The sequence below is a fragment of the Pipistrellus kuhlii genome, unplaced genomic scaffold (genome assembly GCF_014108245.1).
Source record: "Pipistrellus kuhlii isolate mPipKuh1 unplaced genomic scaffold, mPipKuh1.p scaffold_m20_p_11, whole genome shotgun sequence".
In the NCBI taxonomy this organism is placed as follows: domain Eukaryota; kingdom Metazoa; phylum Chordata; class Mammalia; order Chiroptera; family Vespertilionidae; genus Pipistrellus; species Pipistrellus kuhlii.
This window is the reverse complement of record NW_023425416.1, coordinates 22,513,679-22,538,004: the sequence shown is the minus strand read 5'-3', so window position 1 is coordinate 22,538,004 and position 24,326 is coordinate 22,513,679. Positions and strand designations below refer to the sequence as shown.

The 24,326-nt window shown below is 38.8% G+C and overlaps 1 protein-coding gene across 11 annotated transcripts in view; it reads left to right on the top strand.

Moving 5' to 3' along the window:
• Positions 1-24,326, top strand: part of NR2C2 (nuclear receptor subfamily 2 group C member 2) — a 60,866-nt gene that overhangs the window by 16,171 nt on the left and 20,369 nt on the right. For all 11 annotated transcript variants that reach the window (XR_006741114.1, XR_006741120.1, XR_006741116.1 and 8 more), the window contains 3 exons: positions 8,353-8,463; positions 19,031-19,231; positions 21,697-21,799. Coding sequence is in view for 2 of the 11 variants with exons in the window: in XM_045579212.1 (XP_045435168.1) it covers positions 8,353-8,463; positions 19,031-19,231; positions 21,697-21,799 (415 nt within the window). In the remaining 9 variants the exon portion in view is untranslated. The remainder of the gene's footprint in view (positions 1-8,352; positions 8,464-19,030; positions 19,232-21,696; positions 21,800-24,326) is intronic.

Genomic DNA, 24,326 nt, shown 5'->3' with positions numbered 1-24,326 from the left:
TTATTTTTGGAGGATGTCTTATTTTCAGGGAAACACGGTATTTAAAAAAAAAAAAAAAAAAAAAGGATAATATAACCCTAACTGGTTTGGCTCAGTGGATAGAGCATTGGCCTGTAGACCGAAAGGTCCCAGGTTCAATTCTTATCAAGGGTCCATATTACAGGCTCGGTCCCCAGTAGAGGGCGTGCAGGAGGCAGCTAATCAGTGATTCTCTCTCATCATCAATATTTCTATCTCCCTCTCCCTTCCTCTGTGAAAGGGAGAGGGAGATAGATATACTAAAGTATAGTATAGTAAATACATAAACCATTAATAGTCGCTTATTACCATTATCAGGTATTATCTATATGTTAGAGGTTCAGTGCACGAAGATTCATGCAAGAATGAGCCTTGCTTACCCTGGCTGCTAGCACTGCCTTTGCTTTGGCCCAGAACTGCTTAGAAAGGCTTAGCTATCCTTTATATACTAGTTGGTTAGTTATTTGTTGATTAATTTCTTGGCCTCATTTAACTTGTTAAGTTACTGTCAGCTCATCCTATTTACAGAGGCATCTGCAAAATACTCTGCTACATTTTAACATTAGTAAGAAATAACATTTAGTAAGAATGGGACAGACCTTAAGACCCTCCTCCTATCTTAACATTCCTGCTGTCAGTGCAAAATCTCAGGCTCTTGCATCTGATTCACACACACACACACACACACACACACACACACACACCCCGCCCTTCAAGAGATACCAGACCTGCAAGTATCTGGCATTCTCTATTTCTACAGTTGGAGGTAGGATCTGCCTCATATGGATTCCCTGAGAGAGGGAATTACTATGTTCCCTAGAAAAGTAATTTAGGAGTACACATCAGTATTTATGATGGTTTGTGTAAGGTGGATTCCCAGAAGTATCGATAGAATTACCAGGTCAGAGGGCATGAACACATTTTTATGATAAGAGGAGCAGACCCATTGACCTCAACATTTGGAACTTGGAGCATTTTGTTTACTTGGATCAATCTTTCCTTTTATATATCATTTATTAGTTATACATAGTGAATAGAGTGTAATGTTTTTTAGAACTTTAAGTATTTGAGGTAGGGAGAGACTGTAATCTCCCATTTTTAAAAGGAGAATCTCTCTTTTCCCCATCCCCCTCTTGATTAATTTTTCCCTTCTGGGTTGGGAGCCTAGGTTTGTGCTAGAATTTGAAAAATGGATAACATATTCTCTTAGATTATTTTAAGTTTTATTTTAAATTAGTTAGTGTACATACAAACTTGTAGCAGTGTGAAGAACTTAATATTTTAGTTTTCTTCTCTAAACTCCCCAATCCTATATAAAAGTAAATATCCATAAACACTTTCCACCCTTCCCCAGACCTCATTTGTTTTAGTGACTAACCAGTATTTGTTTCATGTTAGTTGTTAAGGTGTTAAAATAGGTGAGTCTCCATGGCAAACAGGAGGCTGCAGGTTGGCTGTAGTGGCAAGTGCTCTTGGCCGGTAGCCAAAGAATCTGATCACTGTGACCTCAGGAGCTCCATTTCCTATGGCCTTGCTGGAAGGGTGAGGCTTAGACTTGAAGCCATTCCATGGCCTGTTAAAATGCTGCCTTTGCACTGCCTGTGCTCATCCTCCTGCCAGAATGGGAGGCTGCAAAGGCTAAAACTCTGACCTGTATTCACATGTTGAGGAGATGTAGTTAAATGTTTATTAAATGAGCCCAGTACTGTTTTTCTTGTGGGTGTTTTTGTAGGTAATATAGACTGTTACGTTGTTGCCTTCTTTTTGAATAAGTAAGGAATTTGCAAGGCCCTTCCTTGTCTAAAAAGATTAGCTTAATATATTAAGAAGTTGAAAATGCTGTTTGTAGAATGTAATATTTCTGAGTTCTCCAAATCTTCCCTCCACTCCTTAAAGTTTTAAAACTATTTTGAGTTGGTTGGACTCCATGGTAACATTCTTATGAGCTCTCAGTTCAGGTAGTCTTTACAGCAAAAGGGGTTGGGAGCACTTAGCAAAGGTAATAATGTAGGTGCAGGGAGAACTTTGTAAAGCCAAGTACAACTTCCCTAGAAGCAAATTAATCATATTATTAGACAGACTGCTTAAGCAGCTGGTGAAACAGCGGGAACATGACAATTTTGCTTCCTTAGTTACAAGAAGTGATAGTGTTCTTGACCTTCACCAGAACAGGGTCATGGAAAGGGCATCTTTATACAGCCTTGTCAGGTTTTAGTGCATGGAATCTGCGGTGGCAGTTTGAAAGCAAATGCCTGTGAGTTCCCCAACCAACCCCTCATCATTCGGGTTGGACACTCTGGTCTGGGAGATTGCTGAGGAAAAATGTAAAGTAAGCTGCAGGGATTCTTTAACATGGTAAGTATAAGGATCCTGAATAAAACAAGACTGTGATATTTCTCCTTCTCTCTGTTTCTGTAGGGAAGCCTTCTGGTAATGCAGTGTATTTCACAAGTACTTGTTTTCCCAGCAGTTAATAAAGCAGCAGTGGATTTAGACACCTATTTGAAGGAATTAATTTTAGTGTCTACTGTGCTTAGCACCTAGCAGATTATTTATTTATAGGCACTTTCTTTTGAGTATGCTGGGTAAATTCAGGGGATCAAAAGCCGTTTGCTTGTTTATTATTATTTTCAGCAGGTTAATCTGCCTATGAACAGTTTGTGAACCATATTGCTCTTAAAAACATCATTGTTTTTACATAATTATAGGTAGTGGTTATTGACTTTGGATCTTTGTTTTTGTGCCAGTAAATTTAGGGCTGCAGTTTCATCTTTTTTTAAACATATTATCACGTACAAAATTGATTAATTTTGTTATAAATGGGGCTGATTTATAATATTCTGCTTTGATTCTTTCATTGACTTTATACTAATAAAGAAGAGCTGGACTTACCAGTCTTAAAGAGAAGTAATTCTTTAGGAATGTGGCACATGGACATTGTAAGGTTTTAATTCTCTGCGTGAGGTAAGGGGTGAGCACTTTAAAGACCAGCTGCTTCCTGTGGATTCTTCTCTCTGTGATTCAAGTTTCAGCACAAAGAGTTTAACTCTGTCCTTTGGCCTTTCATTATACTTGTTATTTAATGATCTTTTGAAATTAAAAATAAAAGCAGGATGTAGTACATTTCAGTTCAGGATGGAGGTGTCCTCTACTTGAAACATTTTACCCTCTTAGGCATTTTTTACATTGTTCATTTTTTCACTGGGGATGTTAAGGAGAAGTCGGAAGTTCCTGATTGGTATTTGTAACATATCAGGCCGCTGCAATTTGTTTTTTTTTTCAGAGGGTGTGAACTTTGTTGCCCTATTAATAACATGGGAATGTTGCAGCCAAAATCCAAAATAAATTACAGTTTAGAAACTTTTTTTAAATATTTGCTCATTAGCCCAGTGCTGCCTGTGGACATTCTCTTCATCTTTTTGCAAATGACTGTGTATAAACTACAGAAAAATTTTTGAGGATTATTTCCTTTAACAATGCTACCAAGGCAGTGTTATATTATGATGAATAGAGAAAGTTCTCACTCCATGTTAAAATGTATGAATTTTCCCATCAACCTCATAATCCCAGGCATGTCCATGGAAGCCAGTATTCCTTGATTTATAATCAACGGTCACCAACCAGTGGTCTGCGGACCGAGGACCGAAAGGTTGGTGACCCATGGTTTATATAATAAACTTACAAGGCAAGGTTGCACGGTACCGATATAATATCTAATTAGCAGACATGCACAAGAGTTGAGTGAAACAAAGAAAGGGGTAGGCAGAGTCCCAGGATTGAATACTGTAAAAAAGACTTATTTATTCCCGAAGTTTTAAAATGTTCACTCACTGAGCAGTTATTGTGGGCCTAATATGAGCCTGGCTTTGGGAGTAAAAGGAGAAATAGTAAATGTACCCTCATGCCCCCCGAGGTAGGCTTCAACAGGCAGTTACAGTAAGTGCCCTGGGAGAGAGAGATGATGCAGGAGCTCTGGGAGCTCAGAGTGAGACATGTATGCCAACTTGAGGGAGGGTTTTATTAAACTGTCTTAGACAAACATTTGTGTATTGAAGCAAGCATGGTTAACGTTAGAAAGAATGTGAAGTGGCACAGCTTATTTTTACCCTTTAAGCTTGAGTCACACAGACCAGGCCTTGAAGACCTGTGGCTAAATATACTTTTACCAAGCTGGCTCATAGTTTGAGTCCTTTGGACTAGCAGTTAGTAGTCCTTTGGATCAGCAGTTTTCTGGTCATAGTGCAAGTACTCTGGCCAACATATAGCACACACCTGAGTGGGCATTTATACTTCAGTGTGAATTAAAAGAGCCTTTCCTGTTCTTTGCAACTTGAGGTTGAAGGAAGAGAAAGTAGGCTAAGACTGTCATTAGGTACTGAAAAGGTAGACAGGAAAAAATGGAAAGCAACCACTTCAGTAGTCAGAAATTCAACTAATATTTTTTATATGTTATGTAGATTTCTTTTATTTGTTATTTGTATTTATTTACTCATTTTTAAATCTTGCCTAAGGATATTTAGAGAAAGAAGTGGGGAGGAGAGAAGGAGAGAAAGAAACCTTGATGTGAGAGAGAAACATCAATCGGATGCCTCCATTATGCGCCTTGACCAGGGATCCAACCTTCAATTTAGTATGTGCCCATTTCCTACCTTGATATCTGTTCATAGTATTAGGCTCTAATCTACACAGCTACAAGAATTTTTGAATTTCCATCATAGCATCACTTTGCCTTCAAACTGCCCCTAGTGCAAGTAAAACACACCACACCTCTCTTAAGTATTTTCTCTTTACTTGTCAATTCCAGAATTAAGCATCCCTTTGTTGAATCCCATGAATATTTAATACTGTTCATCCAGCTACATTTATTGAGGGCAAATTTGTTGAGGGTTTTGGGCTTCTCTTATAAAAGGAATAATAAAATTTGCAAGTGTATTCCTTAACAGGCGAGGGAGCCAGAATCCCAGAGATTATAAACTATAGCTCAGGCAGAATTGCAAAGCTGGCAAATAGCAATCTTAAGTGCCCAACCCACACTTTTTTCCTTTTAGCCTTCCATCCCCACCCTACTTTACCTCAAGAAATGAACAAGCCAAAACCGGTTTGGCTCAGTGGATAGAGCATCGGCCTGCGGACTGAAAGGTCCCAGGTTCGATTCCGGTCAAGGGCATATACTTTGGTTGCGGGCACATCCCCAGCAGGGGGTGTGCAGGAGGCGGCTGATCGATGTTTCTCTCTCATCAATGTTTCTAACTCTCTCTCCCTCTCCCTTCCTCTCTGTAAAAAATTAATAAATATTTTTTTAATTATGCAATTATGTGGCTTTTAATATATTTATAAGGTTGTGTACCATCACCACTATCTAACTCTAAAACATTTTTATTATACCAAAGATACCTTATACCTCTCAGGTAGCCTATCCCCCACTCTACAATACCCTATCCACTTAACAATAGGCAACCACTAATTTACTTTCTGACTTTTTTATTGCCTAGCATATCTGGACATTTTATATAAATGGAATCATACAATATGTGGCCTTTTGTGTCTAGTTTGCTTTCACTCAGCATAATGTTTCAAGATTTATTGATGATATAGCATTAATCAGCACTTCATTTCTTTTTATGATAATACTAGAGGCCTGGTGCATGAAATTCATGCATAGGAGTGTGTGTCCCTCAGCCCAACCTGCACCCTCTCCAATCTGGGACTCCTCCAGGGATGTACAACTGCCCATTTAGTCCTGATCCAGGAAGGATTGGGCGTAAACGGGCAGTCGGACATCCCTTTCACAATCCAAGACTGCTGGCTCCCTATTGCTTGCCTACCTGCCTTCCTGATTGCCTCTAACTGCTTCTGTCTGCCAGCCTCCTCTGCTGGTCTGGTCACCCCTAACTGCCCTCCCCTGCAGTCTTGATTGACCCCAACTTCCCTCCCTTCCAGGCATGGTTCCTCCCAACTGCCCTCTCCTGCTGGCCATCTTGTGGTGGTCATCTTGTGTGTTGGAGTGATGATCAATATGCATATTACTCTTTTATTAGATAGAATAGAGGCCTGGTGCATGAGTGGGGGTGGGGGTCAGCTGGTTTTCCCTTAAGGGTGCCCCGGATCAGGGTGGGGGTTACCTTGGGGCGTGGGGTGGCCTGGGCGAGGGGCCTGTGGTGGTTTGCAGGCCGGCCACACACACCCAGCGACCCAAGCGGAGGCCCTGGTATCTGAGGTTTATTTATCTTCTATAATTGAAACTTTGTAGCCTGGAACAGAGCCAAGCCTTCTACTTGCTCCATGGCAGCAGTCATTTCTGTTGGAATTTATGTATCTTCTATAATTGAAACTTTATAGCCTTAAGTGGAGGCCTGGACCGACCTGTGTGTGTGACCAGAGAAACCCAAGCCTCCCTCCTGATCTTTGTGGCCATAGCCATCTTGGTTGGGTTTATTTGCATATTTGCTTCTGATTGGCTGGTGGGCACAGCCTGTGGGTATAGCGGAGTGATGGTTAATTTGCATATTACTCTTTTATTAGATAGGATATCCTAAGAAATCCAAAACACCAATCAGAAAGAATGTATGCAACCCTATATTCATAGCATAATTTACAGTAGCTAAGATCTGAAAACACTTCAAATGCCCATCAGTAGATAAGTGGACAAAAAAGTCGTGGTACATTTGCACAATGGAATGCTATGAGACTGTACAAAAGAAGGAACACTTAATTTGCAGAGTAATAAAAGACTCGACCACAATTCTAAATGTTCATTATTAAAGAAGGATTTAATAAGTGTACGCTGATAAAGTGATGGCTAGTTACTTTTTCTTAATTATAAATAATAAACAGCTACCAATTTCATGTACATGGATTCTGAAAAATGTATTCTCTAAGATTTGAACCTTATCACATCTTTTCTAAAATAGTTTGTCTATCTGCTTATCTCTTAACCAGGAGAGAATTTATATGAAGCATTTTGTAAAGTAAAAAGTCCCTGTGAGAATGTTGATTCTGTTCTTTATTATAGTGAATTTTTGTTGATAAAATTAATGCTTAGTAAAGAAAATATCTTTTTATAACTATTCCAATAATTAATCATGATATCCTTTATAAAATTAAGATATATTCACTTATCATAAAATTCATCCTTTTAAATTATACAGTTTAGTATAATTATAAGGTTGACAACTATCACCACTATCTGATTCTCAAAAATTTTCATCATCCCAGAAGAAACTTTATACCTATTAGCAGTTAATCCCCTTTCTTTCCATTCCCTCAGCCATTGGCAACCACTAACTTACTTTCTATTCTGATTGGTTTGCCTGTTCTGAAAGTTTTATATAAATGAAATCATAGAATATATGGTCTTTTTTTAATGTTTTATTTACTGGTATTTACTTATTTTTGTTGTTAATTCTCACCTAAGGATATTTTTCCATTGATTTTTAGGGAGTGTAGAAAGGGGAGAGAGGGAAAGAAAGAGAGAAATATTGATGTGAAAAAAACACATAGATTGGTTGCCCTCCTGCACGTTCCCAGACCAGGGCCTGGGCTGGAGAGGAGCCTGCAACCAAGATTCATGCCCTTGACCAAGATCAAACCTGGGACCATTTGGTCCATAGGCCAATGCTCTGTTCACTGAGCCAAAATGGCCAGGGTGAATATATGGTCTTTTGTGACTGATGTAATCAATGCCGTCAAATGTATCAGTACTACTTTCCTTTTTATTGCATGGATATATGGTACATTTTTCTTATTCATCAGTTGATGGACATTGGATTTGTTTATACTTTTGAGCTATTATAAATAATAGTATGTGAACATTTTTTATAGGTTTTTGTGTGGACATATGTTTGCCTTTCTCTTGAGTATATGCCTAGACATGGGGCTGGGAGATTGCCAGGACTCTTTCTCATGGGTACTAATCGCAATAGTTTTCAGTGTTATGCAGTTCTGTTTGCCATCTTCTACAATGTTATTAGATCATTCCTTCTGGAAACTTACCTGAATGAGTGTTTTATAGGTAGCTTTGGAGACAGTGAAAAAATTCAAAGATCATCTTTAAAAAATTATTTTGGTAGCTTTTTATTGTGTTAAATTCTGCAGAGAAAACTTGAAAATTCTTCCCCCACCCCTTGCATGTACAACATTAAATCAGCTATTTTACGATTGTATTTTCTTTGTACCATCTTGTGCCAGTATGATTCCTTTATCATCCTGGGTCCATTCTAGAACTACATTAGTTAATCACTCAAGGCTACTGGGAAAGTAAAAGGCATGGTTCTTAGGCCACTACTAGGCATCTTTCTGAGCCTCTTTATGTTCCAACCCACTTTTTGCCCACAGGTACCACGTACACAGACTTCTCGGCCAGAATCTCCAGGGATGACCAGCCCCTCCCCACGCATCCAGATAATCTCCACGGACTCTGCAGTAGCCTCACCTCAGCGCATCCAGGTACCTGCACCAGTCCCACTTGGTTCTAGCCACCTGCCTAAAGGTTTCATTCATTAAGGAGTTGAGTCTTAGGCATCAAGTATAGTACAACTTTATTCTTTAAAAAAATAAAGGAAGTTTACATTTATTGAATTAGCTTTTTTTTTTTTTAATTCTCACTTGAGGATATGTTTTTTACTGATTTGAGAAGGACGTGAAGAGAGAGACATTGACCTGAGAGAGAAATACTGCCTTCCGTATATACCCCAATTAGGAATCAAACTCACATTTGGTATACAGGATGACGCTTCAACCAACCAAGTTACCCAACCAGGGCTATTGAATTAACTTTTAATATAAAAGTCTATAAACTTATTTCAAACTATTGGAATGAAGTTTCATTTTATTATTTGTTATGTTTGTCCAAATTGAGAGGTAATAATATGTCCTAATGGTTAAGAATATGGGCAACCTAGAAAATTAACTTTTCAGTGCTACACTTGTTTCATTTAGAAAACATATGTAACAACAACAATTAATAATAATATTTACCTTATAAGGTTATTGTGAGGGGTCAATGGTATATTGCTTATAAAGTACTGAGAACAATGCCTGGAACTTAAATGTTTAGTATGTTCTAAGTATTTATATGTAATAACTATTATTACCAGTATTGTTGTTGTTATTAACTAAATAATATTTACTTACGGGAAGTTTAGTCTTAGCCAGGATTCTGAACACAGCTGCCTCTGGCCCACTGGACAAAGAAGATATAAGTATTGAAAGTAGGGTCAACATACTCAGGTTAAAGATTCATAATTATTTCAACAAGCTGAATCAAAAGCCCAAATCAAAAAATCATGAACAGAGATGAATGGCAGGAAAGAAAACATTAGTTGTATAACATGAGTTTAAAATAATACCAGAATGGATAGATATTTGAATGAATAAGTATAGGAGGATTGTTTTTATTTATAGTTAATTTCAAGCTCAATACAAGTGAACAGTATGAAAAAAACACAGTGAACAATATGATGGAGTAACTATATAATTTCTATAGTTTTTGCTCACTCGTAAAAGTGATTTTATGGACTGTATTATAAACTAAGCATAGAAGTTCTAATAAATAAAATGAAATAAGTTAAAAATTATATTCTGTTTATGTCTGTATTCCATAATATTTATCATAATTACAAGAATTCATATACTTGTCACTTTAACTTTACCTCAAGTAGAAAACACATGTTTGAGTATTTGGAAATTCAGAAGTAATAGCCTGACATTAATGCTTTACTATTGACCAGAATTAGGACTTTATATAGCTTCTAGATGCCTGGTGCACGAATTCGTGCACCAGTGGGGTCCCTCGGCCTAGCCTTTGGGATCAGGCTGAAACCAGCTCTCTAACAACCCTCGAGGGGCACATGCCAGGCTAAGGGACCCCACCCTTGCACAACTGGAGCAGGCATGTCTGGCCCATCTCACTCAGTCCCGATAGGATGGACCCCAGCAGTAAGCTAACCTATTGGAGTGTCTGCCCCCTGGAGGTCAGTGTATATCATAGCAGGTGGTTGAGTGGCTTTAGCATATCATTAGCTTATTATGCTTTGATTGAACGGCCAACCAGATGACCAGACAATTAACACATTAGGCTTTTATTATATAAGATATTAGTTTATATAGCTAAATTATTTTTTCTCTTTTACTTGTTTTTATTTGCTGATTGTAGACTTTAAAATGGGTCCTTTAGCCCAACCATTGTGGCTCAGTGGTTGAGCATTGACCCATGAACCAAAAGGTTGATGGTTCGATTTGCTCAGGGGTATGGACTCAATCCCCCAATAGGGGGCATGCAGAAGGCAGTTCATCAGTGATGTTTCTCTCTTATCTGTGTTTCTATCACTCAATCCTTCTCCCTTCCTCTCTCTCTCTCAAAGTCAATTTTTAAAAAAATATTTTGATTTTTTACAGAGAAGGGAGAGGGATAGAGAGTTAGAAACATCGATGAGAGAGAAGCATCGATCACCTGCCTCTTGCACACCCCCTACTGGGGATGTGCCCACAAACAAGGTACATGCCCTTGACCAGAATCGAACCTGGGACCTTTCAGTCCGCAGGCCGACGCTCTATCCACTGAGCCAAACCGGTTTCAGCTCAAAATCAATTTAAAAATATATATATTTTTTAATTGGGTCCTTTATAGTTTTCTGTAGTGGGTGTTAGGATCCTGCCTATATAATTGTCCTGACTGGAAAAGGACCTAACTTTGCATTTAATCATGGCTACTACATCATGGTCCTACATCCATCTGAGGGCAGATGAGAACATAAAGGGTTCCCCAGGAGACTGTCAATAGCTAGTGTATATTTCAAGAGAGTATACATTTCCCCTGTATTGGTATAAGTAGAATCTTTTTTTTCTAAGGGCCGTTCTAGCAACCTGTTCTGTATACAGTCAGACTATTCCCATTGCAGGTCATGGTGACATTGCTATCCTGGCTAGAGTGCAGTAGGTTCTTGTAGATTAATTCCCTGGTGTTGAGCTTTCAGTCTCTCTAGAGAAGATAACTCATTAGCGTGATTTTCATATATAGTAATTATAGTTGAAAACCTTTTTATTGTTAAAAATTTGGACTGCATTTTAAGGTTTGAGTGTTTGTTTAAGAAAAATTAATGTTATAGGATAATTTCTCGGGTCTTGCTTTTGGTGCTGATGGCTTTGATGAAACTTTGATTCTCACATGCCCTGAGATCTGGAAAAGATTAAGTAATATGATGTTTTAATGAATAACAATGCTTGGAACCAAATAGTAGCTTCTAGCTTCTGTGATACGGTTGAGAGGAAAAGATTATACTATAAAGGCAATATTTAAGAGCTTTGACTCTGAATGGAATAGACTTAGGGTAAAATCTTGTCTCCCCTCAGCTATGTGACCTTGGGAAAAGTTTCAATAATCTCTATTTATAGCTGTAAAATAGCACCAAAAATAGTGTCTAATTTTTAAAGAATCAAATGATGTAATTTATTTAATCCAATAGAAAGCAAATATCTATAAATGTTAGCAGCCTAGTTATAATTTTTTTATTGTATTGTATAATTTTAAACTATGGAAAACAGTACATGGAAACCCATTATATCCTTTTTCTAGATTCACCAATTGTTTTGGGTAACATTCTGAGTGTGTGTATGTTTATTTTTGCTGAATCACTTGAGAATTAAAGAAATCACTCTTTGCTTGCATAGTTCAGTACTTATAAGAACAAAGACATTCTTTTACATAATCACCGTAGTTATCAAAATCCTGAAATTTAATATTGAAATATGCTTTATCTAATCCATATTCTATATGCTAAAATGTCATAGTTGTCCTTTATAGCGATATTTTCCCATTCCAGAATTTATATTACTGATTTTAATAATGATGATACTAATTAAGGTATGGTAGTCAACACAAGACCAACATTGCTAGTTATGCAAGCCAATGGAAAGTGAGTTGAAACATAGACTTGTGCCAAGACAGGTTTGGCTCAGTGGATAGAGCATCGGCTTGGGGGCTGAAGGGTCCCAGGTTCGATTCCGGTCAAGGGCATGTACCTTGGTTGCGGGCATATCCCCAGTGGGGGGTGTGCAGGAGGCAGCTGATCGATGACTCTCTCTCATCGATGTTTCTATCTCTCCCTTCCTCTCTGTACAAAATCAATAAAATATATTTTAAAAAAAAGAAAAAGAAACATAGACTTGTGTTCAACAGTATCATGTTATTCTAATGGCTGTAAAGGGGCTTTGGGGCAAAGTGAGAAGGGTGACATTCCTCAAAGTGGGAGAAGCTGAGATTAAGAGCTATTGTTTTTTGGGGGCACAGCAGTTTTGGGTGGGAACTATGGGAGAAGATGGGAGATTAAGGAGCCCTGGCCAGCGTGGTTCAATTGGTTGAGCATCTTCCCATGCACCCAAAGATCACAATTCCATTCCCAGTCAGGGCATATGCCCAGGTTGCGGGTTCAGTCCTCGGTCAGGGTGTGTTGCTTGCAGTGCTCTCTCACATTGATGTTTCTCACTCTCCCTCCTTTCTTCCTCCCCTCTTTCTCTTCCTTTCTTCCTCTCCTTCCCTCTCTCTCTAAAATCTTTTATTTAAAAAACTTACTTAAAAAAGAAAAAAGAAAAGTCATAGGGGAACACCATGTATCTGAGAATGAAGCTTAGCCTAAGCCCCTGGTCGCCAAACTGGTGCACGAGCCACCTTTGAGTGTGGCTCTTCCACAAAATACCACGACCTGGGCAAGTCTATTTTGAAGAAGTGGCGTTAGAAAAAGTTGAAGTTTAAAATATTTAGCTCTCAAAAGAAATTTCAATCATTGTTCTATTGACATTTGGCTCTGTTGACTAATGAGTTTGCCCACCACTGGCCTAAGCCATTGAATCACACAGTAGCTTCTCAATAAATCTCACAGGTTTTCATCATATGTACATCTTCCCAGGTGGTTTTCAAATTGTGTTCTTTATTGCCTCCCAGATTACATAACAGATTCAAAATTTTTTTTAATCCAGCTTTCAAAGTGATTGTGATAGATTAAAAGAAAAACACACTTGAATATGTCATGTTCCAAATTGGACACACCAGAGATCACCAGTACACTCGTACTGCCATGTTTATTCTCTTTGGGGCTGACCGAGGTATAAAACTTATCTTACTACATTTGTGTATTTAAGGTTTTCCTGAGATATTCCTCCATATTCCCCATTTCAAGTTTGTGTTTTTCAGAAGAGCATCATTGTACTCATTGTTTGACCTAAGGAAATATTTAAATTTGAGCTTATAAAATTCATTTAATACTTCTTTTATCTGCTCTATATTTTGAGGTTTCAAATTTTACTAGGAAGGGGTTCTACTGTATGTGTGTGTGTGTATATATATATATATATTTTTTTTTTTTTAATTTTGCAGTCTTTATAATGGTCCCCTGGGGAAGGCATCTTGAGCTCTTAAAGCACCCCACTTTGTGTGCTTCTCCCTTCTACCAGCTCTTTATTCTTATGTATTCCTTCTTTGAGCTTCCCTTACCTGTTCTCTGTGATTTCCATTTCCACAATCATCTGCTGTTTTTTTTCTCACTCTGATGTTCTAGTGGCCCCTCTCAGGTACTGATAGGAGCTGTTGCTTGTTTGTAGGTTTTGAATAGGTAATAGATGCATGCATGCCATAACAAAAACACCAAACAGAGTAAGAGTAAAAGATGAGTAGATGAGTCTTCAAGTGTCTTCCAAAAGTTGGCCACCGTTAACATATACTTATTTATCCTTCAAACAGACTCTACATATGCACCTATAAGCACATGTATAAATACTAGTATATACAGCATATTTTAAAACATGTGTCAACATTCTGCCCACACTTTCTGTACCTTACTCTTTTTTTCTTAACATCTTTTGGAGATGGTTTTGATACACATAGGACTTCCTTCTCTTGAGTGACAATTTGATGTACATTACATTTCTGTGACTTATTTATTCTATAACTGCAAATTTGTAATACCTTTTGACCTCCTTCACCCATTGTGCTCACCCACCATTCCTGCTTGTCGCAGTCACCAATCTGTGTTCGGTATCTAAGTTTTTTGTTCGTTTTGTTTTGTTTCTAAGATTCCACATGTAAGTGGAATATAGAAATTGGGTATTTAACAATATTAATTCTTCTAGTTCATTAGCATGGAATATCTATTTATGTCTTCATTTTCTTTTATTAATGTCTTATAGTTTTCAGTATAAGGTCTTTCATCTCTTTGGTTAAATTTATTCCTAGGTATTTTATTCTTTTTGATGCAACTGTAAATTGGATTGTTTTCTTAATTTCTCTTTCTGATAATTTGTCATTAGTGCATATAGAAACACAAAAGATTATTCCAACAGGTTTTTGTTTTTGTTTTATAAATATATTTTATTGATTTTTTTACAGAGAGGAAGGGAGAAGGATAGAGAGCTAGAAACATCGACCAGCTGCCTCCTGCACAGCCCCCACCGGGGATGTGCCCACAAACAAGGTACATGCCCTTGACCGGAATCAAACCCGGGACCTTCCAGTCCGCAGGCCAACACTCTATCCACTGAGCCAAACCAGTTCTGGCCAACAGGTTTTTTTAAATATATTTTTATTGAGCCCGATTAGTGTGGCTCAGTGGTTGAGTGTTAACCTGTGAACCAGGAGATCACAATTTGATTTCTGGTCAGGGCACATGTCTGGGTTTTGGGCTCAATCCCCAGTAGGGGGCAAGCAGAAGACAGCCGATCATTCATGTTTCTATCTCACTCTCACTCTCCTTTCCTCACTGAAATCAATAAAAATGTGTTTCTAAAAATTATCCACCTAAACTTTGTAAGGGGCTAAATGGAGAAGTTATTTGTTTGATCATTTTCTTTTTTTTTTTTTTTTTTTTTTTTTTTTTTTTTTTTAATATATTTTATTGATTTTTTACAGAGAGGAAGGGAGAGATATAGAGAGCTAGAAACGTCGATGAGAGAGAAACACCGACCAGCTGCCTCTTGCACACCCCTTACTGGGGATGTGCCCGCAACTCGGGTACATGCCCTTGACCGGAATCGAACCTGGGACCCTTCAGTCCGCAGACCGACGCTCTACCACTGAGCCAAACCGGTTTCGGCTGTTTGATCATTTTCTGTGAGCAACACTAACTATTCATTTGAGTTAAATTTTATATTTAGGTAAAAGATTCATTTACCTTTTTGCATAGTTAAAAATATTTTTTAAACAGATTTCTCTTTTTTATTTAATCATGTTTGCTATTGTCCTTCATTGTGCTCTAATATGCCCTGACCTATAACAATCTGAAAAATTATATATATATTTATCTACACTTATTTACACATGTATATGTGTGGTAGGTATGTATGTATGCATGTGTGTATGTATATATAAATAGTATAAGGTAGATATAAAATAGTATAAGAAAACATGAAGACCTGGTTTTAGTAGGGAAAACCCCCTTAAGTGGCTCAAACTCTCAGTAGGGTCAGCCTATATCCTTTTCTGGGCTCCCTGGGTTGCTCTTCATTGTCCTTGGGCCTAAGATCAGTTCTAAGAGTTACTTCCTCTTAAGGTTTTCTGTATGCCAGAACATTTCATGTTACTTGCAACATTTTCCCTAAACCTTTTTCTGGCTCCTTTCTTCTCAGCCTTGAATCTTATTTTAAATGCCACTTCCTCACAGAGGCCTTCCCTGACCTCTTTCTAAAGTTAAGTGCCTGCATTATTCTCTCTTACCCCAGCCTGATCTTTTTCCTCAAAATATGTAGCATAAACTGAAGTTATTAACTAGTTGAACTGTTTACTTATTTTTTTTTCCACCTTAAAAGGTCATGAGAGCAGTACCCATTTACATAATGCCTGTAATCTAGCAAAGCACCCAGCACAGATTAGAACCTATAAGTAGTTGAGAAATTAATGAAAGAGTGAGTGAGCCATAGAAAATCTTAATTTTCCCACTGGGAGAGAGAGACTTGATGAACTAAAAGTCTAAGACAAAAGACAAATGAGGAGAGAAGTATGTGATAGCTCAGTGGGAGGAAATACTTTTATCAAGGTCCTCTTATATTCTGGGCAGTGTACCAAGTACTTCTACAAACATCATATTTTACTTTCCTAGTAATCCTTTTTCATAGATATGTAAACAGAGGTTCAGAAGGCTCATATAAATGCTCCACGCTGTTACAATTAGAAACTAGTAGGGCAAGCATTTCATCTATGGCTCTAGCTGCAAAGCCCTATCTCAGAATTACAAACTCAGGTGTTTGCAAGACCAGGATGCCAAGGTGTAGGGATTGAGAGGAACCAAAGAGCTTGTGCCCCTGGCTCTAAAGATCTAAAGAGGCAGCTATACCCAGCCAGCATATGCCATGGAGGAACTGGGCCCAGATGGCCAGAGCTTCCAGTTGGTCAGGAGAAGTATAGATCTGATTTTTATGGGAAATGAAAATCAGTTTTTTAAAATTTTAAACTTTGGAAGCCAAACAAAAGATATCCAGTGGCTTGTTTTTGCCTTCAGGTGGTCCATTTGTAGGCTCTTCTTTACAACAGAAATGATGAGCCCACCCTGGCTAGAACAGAGAGTGTGGAAAATAGCAGTGTGTAACTTCACATTGAGGTCCTTTGGGAACGGAACTAGACAGGACCTTGGGCTAGTAAAATAAAGTCAGCTCTACTATAATGTGACATGCATTTTTAAAATTTCCTACACTATTCATTATTGTGCAATGGAAAACAGGGCTTATGGAAATCTCTGTCTCTCTGTCATCACATGGCCTTCTTATAAGGACATCAATCATTGGATTTAAGGCCCATCCTAATTCCACTGTGGCCTCATGTTGCAAGTTAGATTACAAGTTGCAAGTAATCAAGTTAGATTACATCTGCAAAGGCTGAGTTTTCCAATGTTACATTCATAGGTGCTGGGGGTTAGGACTTTTGTGGGGACATGATTCAACTCACAGTACCTCTCCTTCATTTCTTCAAAGGAGATTTAAATGTTAATGAGTTTGGATTCATCTTCTTAATTTGGTATTTCCTTGGTTCCATTAAACAGGAGTCCACTCATGTATGTTAGCAATGTCTTGGTTTGCTTAATGGTCATCACCTTGTGGTTCCAATTGGGTATTGAGGATTATGTTTCTCTGCTTACATTTTTTAGCTTCTTCATCTCTGAATGGAAAAAGTAAATGTCTTCGGAAGGAAGAATAAACAAAAATATATTTTTTTTTCATTTAAAATATTATATATTTTATTTTTATTTTTTTTACAGAGAGGAAGGGAGAGGGATAGAGAGTTAGAAACATCAATGAGAGAGAAACATCGATCAGCCGCCTCCTGCACACCCCTACTGGGGATGTGCCCGCAACCAAGGTACATGCCCTTGATGGAATCGAACTTGTGACCCCTCAGTCCGCAGGCCTACCTTCTATCCACTGAGCCAAACCAGTCAGGGCACAAAAATATTTTTAAATGTTTGTAAATAATTCATTGAACTCAAGCCGTTTTCTTTTAAAAGAGCCAGGATTGTCTGATTTTCGATATCAAATAGTTGACAAAGCTGTTGCCTTCAGGTGGTCCATTTGCAGGCTCTTCTTTGCAACAGCCCGTGAATTTCTTGTCTAACCATGAAAATCCATGTCACAAGTAACAACATCTATCAAGATGTGGCATAGTTTTCAGACCTGCCCATGTATATTCTATAGGGAACTGAGTTGCAGCCAGATATGCAGCACATCTCCCCTTGCCCAAGGCCCTGACACAACAACCCCAACACTCCTGTTTGAAGTAAGAGCTTGTTGGTGTCCTGAGGGAGAAAGTGGACAGTGCTCTCAGTTGGGCTCTTATCCTGGGAGAGAGCGGGGCAGGGCCTAGAACCTCTTTAAAGAACTGATGAGTGGGAATAAAAGAAGTTACTCTTGTGATATGGACTATTTCAGTTGTGATCGAAATCATCAGATAAATTACAAGCCCAGTAGGCAGCTAACTACAGTGACCCTGGGAACAGGTGGTCTCTGATAGTTAGGCTCATGAGTGGTAGGAGTGTCCAGAAGAGGCAGGGTCAGGACTTTGGCAGAGTTAGTGCCTTCAGTGCTTCCACAACCTATTATTAAAGTCTTCTTTCCATGTGCCAGGCCCTGTGCTGGCCTGGAGATACAGCCCTGAATCAGGGTCATCCCAATCCTTAAAGCCCTCTGAGTCAGGAAGTGGGAGAAGGTGGGTGTATGTCAGTAGGAGATTCTCTATATTCTGTTACCACACGGCAAGATTATTTACAGGACCTTTGCTTCAGAAACAGTCTTTCTTTAAAGCAGTCATTTCCAGGCTTTACGTTTTGTTGGTCAGCAGCATTTTAAAAAGTTCATATTTTTTATTATGTCCAGAACAAGGATATCTTTTAAGTTAAACCTATCATCTACTATTTATTACTGTCTTCATTTTATAAAATAAAGGCATTTTCTTTTTTCAGTTTTATTGAGATATAATTGATGTGAAACAAGTTTAAGGTGTACAGCATAATGAATTCACTTTGAATAATTGTGAATTGATTACCACAATAAGTTTAGTTAACATCCATCATCACATATAGAAACAGAAAAAAGAAAAAGAAAAAATGTATTTTTTTTCGTGCAGTGAGAACTTTTAGGATATATTCTCTTAATAGCTTTCAAATACACCATCTAGCAGAGTTAACTGTAGTCATTATTTTGTGCATTAAATTTTCAGGATTTACTTAACTTATAACTGGAAACTTAAGCCTTTTGACCATCTTCATCTAATTACCCCTTTCTTCACCCCTAAAGCGCATTTCATTCTAAAAATAGTGGGAATTATACCATCTTAGAATAAAGTTGGCTTTATGAAAATTGTATTCTGAAAAGTTCACTGTTGTGTTTTATTTTTCTCATTTCACCATGCACGGGTGAAACTGCATCTTTGACCAGCATTGGCTCCAGGACGGCGTTGGGCAGTCACTACTTTGAGCACCACCTGCAAGTGCACAAGTCGCACAGTGCCCCGTGAGAGCAGCCTCCATGTTGTGTCTTGTAGATTGTGACAGACCAGCAGACAGGACAGAAGATCCAAATAGTCACCGCAGTGGACACCTCTGGATCCCCCAAGCAGCAGTTCATCTTGACCAGCCCTGATGGAGCTGGAACTGGGAAGGTGATCCTGGCTTCCCCAGAGACATCCAGTGCCAAGCAGCTCATATTCACCACCTCAGACAACCTTGTCCCTGGCAGGATCCAGGTAAGGCCTGTTAACAGAGCATTTGTTTACACATTTCTGCTACTGGACTTGTTCCTGACTGTAACCTCTGCTCGGCCTTGGAGGCCAAATCCGTTTCTAAAAGATGCTTTGGGAACTGGTAAACATGGCAGGTTGCTGCTTTGGCTAAAGTAGTCAGCAAATGAATGGTAAGCCCTAGACAGCCAACTACAGTGCTCAGATGGGATGAAAATTAAACCAGGAAAAATCAGTAATGCATAGGAGACTGTCATGAGTGAGCTGGCACTAAGGCCACTTAGTTCTTAACAAAGGCCACACGGTGGCAGCCCTTGGCCCAGGATATTTTAGGGATACCACTTTGGGTTGACTACAGTCAGACAAGGACCAACTTGTTCTCTTACCACATCCTTGTCCAGATGGTCAAGCCTGGTCCAGCTCTTTATTGTATCCTCATTTGTTCCTATGAACCTCTGGGACCCTCAGTTCTCATCTCCACCTCTGCCCTGCTTCTCCCTACTCCTTCAAGATGGGATGGGGTCAGGGGAAGATACAGGAAGGAGAAGAGCAAGGGCTTGAAGGAAAGCAGGGTTGTTGGGAAGAACTGAATTTCCAAGCACAGCGACCAAAGGAATAGACACTGAGGGCAGTGTCCCATGGTGGACAAGCTGGAGTATGTTTAGTCAGGGTTAAGTAGGAATTCCATGAATGTACCGTATTTTTCGGACCATAAGACGCACTGGACCATAAGACGCACCAGTTTTTAGAGAAGGGAAATGAAGAAAAAAAGATTCTGAAACAAATAGTGTCCTAAAATATTTTATGTGCATTAAAACCCAACATCACAGTCATAAACACATGTAATCAACCCTGTAAAGTAAACAGCAGCATTTAGAACCATTTTAGAGCCGGGCAAGCACACAGAGACCACAGAGAGCCGGGCAAGTAAAAAAACTTTTTTTTTAAAGTATATGTGTAGGCTATATTTGGACCATAAGACGCAGGCACTTTTTCCCCCCACTTCTGGGGGGGAAAAAGTGCATCTTATGGTCCGAAAAATACGGTATTTGCTTTTAAATTTTTAAAAATTTGTAGTAAAATAAAAGAAAATTTACAATTTTAATCATTTTCAAATGTATAGTTCAGTGGCATTAACTACATTCACATTGTTGTGCAACTACTACCACCATACAACCATCCATCCACAGAACTCTTTCATCTTCCCAAATTGAAACTTTGTGCCCATTAACCACTGACTTCCCATTCCACCCTTTCCACCCCCCAGCCCCTGGCATCCACCATTCTATGAATTTGACTACTCTAGGGACCTCATATAAGTGGAATCCTGTAATATTTGTCCTTTTGTGAATGGCTTATTTTACCTAGCATAATGTTTCCAAGATTTGTCCATGTCATAGCAAGTGTCAAAATCTCTTTCCTTTTTAAGGCTGAATAATAGTCCATTATATGTATATATATCACACTTTGTTTATCCAATCATCTGTTGGTGGATACTTGGGTTGCTTTTACCTTTTGCTTATTGCAAATAATGCTTCTAAGAATCTGTGTGTTTTGGAGATAGACTTTCTACTATGGAGAAAATTAAGGAAGGAAAGGATTTTTTTTCTTCTGATAGAGCTAGTTTCGAAAACCAATTTATTCAACTTTCAGAATTGTGCTTTTTGAGAAACTCATACTAAATACTGCCTCAAACTTGCTTTCCCACAGTACATTCTGATAATGTGAAATCAGAATTCCTCACTGCTAATTTAGATTACTCCTTGTTTGTGAAAGGATGGCTATTGATGTTTCTGCATGTTTTACAAGAGGTCATTTTATATAATTCTGTATATATTCCCACCATACATCTATCATGGTACATTATTTAATAACAACTATTTTTCACTTTCTCATATTGGTATCAGTTACACTATTCTTCTAGACCAGAAGCATGATTTGTCACCTAGAAAGTCACTTACAAATAAAGGATAAATAGCAGGTTTGGGGGTCACTGATTCTAGTTATTCTACTCCCAGCTGCCACAGTAGGAGACCTGCTATTTAACGAATAAAGCTCGATTCTTTCTCTGCCATATGTACCTCTCTGCACAGTTTCAAGTTGTTTGGTGGGAATAGAGGCAGCCAAAAGACCTTCAATATCTTTATGTTGAGGCTTCTATATGTGATTCCCCAAGTGGCCCCCAGTTTTGATAATTGTGGTAGCCAGATAGGAAGGCAGATCAGTGAAATTCAATGCTTGGCCCTCATCAGACCCCCCAAACCTCTACCCCTTGATGAAGAGGTGCAATTCAGATGAGCAGCGGGGCTATTCTGGGTGTCAGATTAAGTTGTCAGGTGGAATTTTCCCAGTTCTACCCAAATCAGCTCTCCTGCATAGAAACTCAAGATTAGGAATTTATAGTTAAGCATTACTTTGCTTAGCAGTCTAATTTTTAATTCCCATCCTGCTTGTTTCCTGATTCTTCTTAGATCGTCACAGACTCTGCTTCTGTGGAGCGTTTGCTTGGGAAGGCTGAGGTTCAGCGGCCCCAGGTGGTAGAGTACTGTGTGGTCTGTGGGGACAAAGCCTCTGGTAAGTAACTCTACTAGGTGCGCATCAGGGCCCAAATGGGTAGGGAGGGTAATGGAGAGAGAACCAGTTTCACTTCTATAGAGTTGTAGGTTTCAAACCATGAACTCTACTTTTCTTACTAGAGTAATATATGTAAGCAGATCACTTAGTCAAATTATTAGAATAAAAAAAATCAGGAAACTATTTCTGTGATTTATAAATCATTGTTGAGCATTGAATATGTATGTGTTACTAAGAAAGTAATCACTTCTTTATTCTAGTCAATATTTGTAGAGTGCTTTGCTGTTTCACAGAATGTGTTATTTAGTCAGTCCCCCTTCATCCTATAAACTCTGTCATCCATTCACTGTAACCCAATATGATAAACTGCTAAAATGCAGGAGAAGGGAACATGTGATCCTGGCTGGAGTCCCAGGGTCAGGAAAAGCCTCCAGAGGCAGTCACATCCGTGAGCCTTGGAGGTTGAGTGTGCCTACGTGAGGTAAAACAGAAGGGCATTCCAGCTAGTGGAGCCAGAGCTCAGTTTGATGCCCACACCCACAGTATCTTTGGGGAAGAGCTCCTGGACATATAGGTAACAGGAAAATGGAGAAGATACCTAGCTCAAAAGTTTACACTTTGGTCTGCTAACGCTGAAGGCTGTAGAAGATAAGTGAGGCAGACAGGGAGGAATGGAGGAATCCTATATAATAAAAGGGTAATATGCAAATTAACAGAATGGTGGGGGGGGGGGGCACAGATGCTCAATGCAGGAGCTGCCCCCTGGTGGTCAGTGTGCTCCCAAGTGGGGGTTGGGGGAGAGAGCACTACTTAGCCACAAACTGGGCTGATGGCTGGCAAGTGCAGCAGCGGTGGCAGTGCTAAGGATGTTAGTCTGAGGACTCCCAGACTGCTAAAGGGCTCAGGCCAGGCTGAGTTTAGTCAGGGTTAGAAGAAAGACTAAAGTGCACAAATGTTGTGCACCGGACTTCTAGAATTTTTTTTTCTGTTAATCATTCTTTTTTTTATTATTATTAAGGTATTATATGTGTACAGATCTTACCATTTCCCCCCACACACACATACCCATACATACCCTTACCCCCCAGAGTTTTGCGTCCATTGGTTATGCTTATATGCATGCTTACAAATCCTTCGGTTATCTCCCCCATATCTCCCTATCCTTCCTGCTGTAATTTGACAGTCTGTTTGATTCTTTACTGTCTCTGTATCTATCTTTTTGTTCATCAGTTTATAATGTTCTTTATTATTCATAAATGAGTGAGATCATGTGGTGTTTTTCTTTCACTGACTGGCTTATTTCACTCAGCATAATGTTCTCCAATTCCATCCAGGTTGCTGCAAAGGATAAGAATTCCTTCTTTTTTATGGCAGCATAGTATTCCATTGTGTAGATGTACCATAGTTTACTAATCCAGTCATGTGCTGACGGGCACTTAGGCTGTTTTCAAATCTTAACTATTGAAATTGTGCTGCTATGATTATAGGGGTGCATATATCCTTTTTGATTGGTGTTTCTAGTTTCTTAGGATATATTCCTAGGAGTGGGGCTACTGGGTCCAATGTGAGTTCCATTTTCAGTTTTTTGAGGAAACTCCATACTGTTCTCCACAGTGGTTGCACCAGTCTGCATTCCCACCAGCAGTGCATGAGGGTTCCTTTTTCTCCGCATCCTCGCCAACATTTGTCATTTGTTGATGATAGCCATTCTGACAGGTGTGAGATGGTACCGTATTGTCATTTTGATTTGCATCTCTCGGATAATTAGTAACTTTGAGCATGTTTTCATGTGTCTCTTGGCCTTCCTTCTGTCTTCTTTTGAAAATATTCTATTTAGGTCCATTGCCCATTTTTTAATTGGATCATTTATCTTCCTTTTATTAAGTTGTATAAGCTGTCTGTAGATGTTTGAGAGTAAGCCTTTATCAGTGATAACATTTGCAAATATGTTCTCCCATACAGTGGGCTTTCTTGTTGTTTTGTTGATGATTTCTTTTGCTGTAAAAAAGCCTTTTATTTTGATGTAGTCCTATTTGTTTATTTTCTCTTTAGCTTCCAATGCCCTAGGGGCAGTATCAGTGAAGAAGTTCTTTCGGCATATGTCTGAGATTTTGCTGCCTGTGGATGCCTCTAGTATTTTTATGGTTTCCCGTCTTATGTTTAAGTCCCATATCCATTTTGAGTTTATTTTTGTGTATGGTGTAAGTTGGTGATCTAGTTTCATTTTTTTGCATGTGTCTGTCCAATTTTCCCAACACTGTTTATTGAAGAGACTGTCTTGACTCAATTGTATGTTCATGCCTCCTTTGTCAAATATTGAGCATAGTGATTTGGGTTGATATCTGGGTTCTCTATTCTATTCCATTGATCTATATGTCTGTTCTTGTGCCAGTACCAGGCTGTTTTGAGAACAGTGGCTTTGTAATACAGCTTGAAATCTGGTATTGAGATCTCTCCTACTTTATTCTTTCTCAGGATTGTTGTGGCTATTCGGGGTCTTTTTTATTCCAGATGAATTTTTGGAGAG